The sequence below is a fragment of the Lolium rigidum genome, chromosome 1, assembly GCF_022539505.1.
Source record: "Lolium rigidum isolate FL_2022 chromosome 1, APGP_CSIRO_Lrig_0.1, whole genome shotgun sequence".
Lineage (NCBI taxonomy): Eukaryota > Viridiplantae > Streptophyta > Magnoliopsida > Poales > Poaceae > Lolium > Lolium rigidum.
Window position 1 is genome coordinate 320,182,025 of NC_061508.1, and position 2,104 is coordinate 320,184,128.

The 2,104-nt window shown below is 50.2% G+C and overlaps 1 protein-coding gene across 1 annotated transcript; it reads left to right on the forward strand.

Moving 5' to 3' along the window:
* The first annotated feature begins 224 nt into the window (after nucleotides 1-224).
* On the forward strand, nucleotides 225-1,306 carry LOC124698289 (shematrin-like protein 3). Its single transcript, XM_047230785.1, has 2 exons — nucleotides 225-781; nucleotides 880-1,306. The coding sequence occupies exons 1-2, from the start codon at nucleotides 471-473 to the stop codon at nucleotides 1,109-1,111; spliced, it is 543 nt and encodes a 180-aa protein (XP_047086741.1). The 5' UTR covers nucleotides 225-470; the 3' UTR covers nucleotides 1,112-1,306.
* The last annotated feature ends 798 nt before the right edge of the window (nucleotides 1,307-2,104 follow it).

Sequence of the window (2,104 nt, forward strand, 5' to 3'; positions counted from 1 at the left end):
TTCGTGAAAAAACCTGCACCGTGGATGGCTAGATCGGCGGCTCACATGCAGTCGCACCTGGCTCCTAGAATATCTCGTCGAAAAAAAAACGCTTGCCCATTTAGACTTACCACAAATATTACCAGAGAAAGAAAGCTGCGAAAATACCGGGTGAAGCCGTGTGCCACCAGCTGCATGTGTGTTGAAAACAAGTTGAGCTACGAAACAAACGAGCGCTCAAAAGATCTCTCTCCTCTAGACGTTTCACCCGGCCGCTCACATTTGGCCAAGTGGCCGCTTTCTCATCTCAAGATAAGCCTTCTACTCTCCTACTACCCTTCCTCCTCTTCGTGCCAAAACGCGGCAATCTAGGCCAAGAAGCTCAAGATTAACTAGCCTTCTACAGTTCTACTACCACTACCCATCTAAAACTGAATCACAATTCAAGAAGCTCGGAGGAAGAAGACAGAGCAATCAAGGTAGAAGGAGCTATGGCGCTAGCACCCACATCTCTTACGGGGAGGCCCCTTTGCACGGCCCTGCAGCTCACGAGGTCGTCAAGGCCGGCATCCTCGAGGCTCTCGTGCAGGGCCTCCAACGAGAAGGACGCGTCTCCCTCGTTGATTGGAAACCTAGAGCTGAAAAAGCTCGGGAAGCTGGCGATGGTCGCGCTGGCCGCTGGCGTGCTCGTGCTCTCGCCCGTCGATGACGCCATGGCGGGCAAGTCCGGCGGCAGGGTCGGCGGGAAGGCGTTCCGGTCCGCGGCGCCGCGCCCCTCCGGTCCACGGATAAACAACTCAAGGTATGCAATCGACAATCACGCTGGTCCATTAGCATGGAGAGGATGAGTTTTTAGTTCTGAATTCTGATTTGTTTTCCGATGCTCTCGCGCACGCGCAGGACGAACATCTACGTCAACCCTGGCGTGGCGCCGCCGCTGGTGGGCGGCTACGGCTACGGTGGCTACGGCGGGTACGGCTTGTCGCCGTTCGGCTTCTACGGTGGCCCCAGCGTCGCCCTCGGGGTCGGCGGCGGCTTCGACACGCTCGTCCTGTTCATAGTGGGCGGGGCGGTCGTCGGCGCTGTCAGGCGCTTCCTCAACCGCAGGGATAACGACGATTACGACGACTAGATGATAATAATGTAAATCGTGTAATCTCATTGGAAACCGTCTAATATAGCGAGATTGCTATTTTGTTCTTGCCAATATTATTCTAAAGGAACAGTATACTGAGCGAGCAGTCGAGCACCGCACTGATGTATACGCAACATGATGCATGTATAATTTTGTTATTTTGACGGGAAATACGAGCAGTGTATCTGTGTATGTAGGAGTATTTCTTTCTCTCGTATTACACGGCACGGCGCCGTCCTACTCCCTCTGTTTAATATATTTTGCCATAGTTTTAATAATTCTTCCTATTCCTTTTTCTTTGGGTGGATCCTATTGCACTTTTACTTCTATTTCAAAAGACGCTTCGAGGTTATACGAATTTGTGCTAAAAAGACAAGGTGAAGGTTTCAAACCTAAGATGTTGCTGGCGAGAGGTTGCTGGTTTAGGGGAATGCATTGGCATCCAGAAGCTTGAGGTTTTCATCTATTCTTTGATGGCTATCAGTTTTGTGTTCCTCTGTTTTCTACAAAAATAACTTCACCACAAAAAACTTTTTCATTCTTTTCCTGCGGGGAGACATTAATGACATGGATAATATCAATATCATCAAAATTCCAAAACAAATTGGTTTCAAATGTCCAAACAGTCTTAAGTGGCTAACATAAAAAAAAGACCCATAAATAATCATATCTATCTACACTACTTAAAAGGAGGACCATGTTCCCTACTCTCCCCACCTTACACTAGTCGACTCTTTGGTCGTCAGCTTCGTTTCCTGCTTCGTCCATCGTCCACCTCCGCATAGGCCTGGCTCCCTTCCCATTAACGTGTCCAGAAATCATGCCCTCTCCGCCAAACAAATCTCTACTACCTTGTCCCGACTTCCTCGATCTCTCCCGTTCCCATCTCCATCTCACCCCCGCATGTCCCTCAGCAGCACCGGCAACCTTCGCCCATCTCTCTCTATCCCTTGCAGTCGGCAAACTGCACGGGCCCCAACACCTCCCCCT

Excerpts from the sequence above, each read along its gene's own strand:
- LOC124698289 (XM_047230785.1), top strand. The coding sequence starts at position 471 with ATGGCGCTAGCACCCACATCTCTTACGGGGAGGCCCCTTTGCACGGCC. Across the intron at positions 782-879 it reads CCACGGATAAACAACTCAAG|GACGAACATCTACGTCAACC; the intron begins GTATGCAATCGA and ends GCGCACGCGCAG.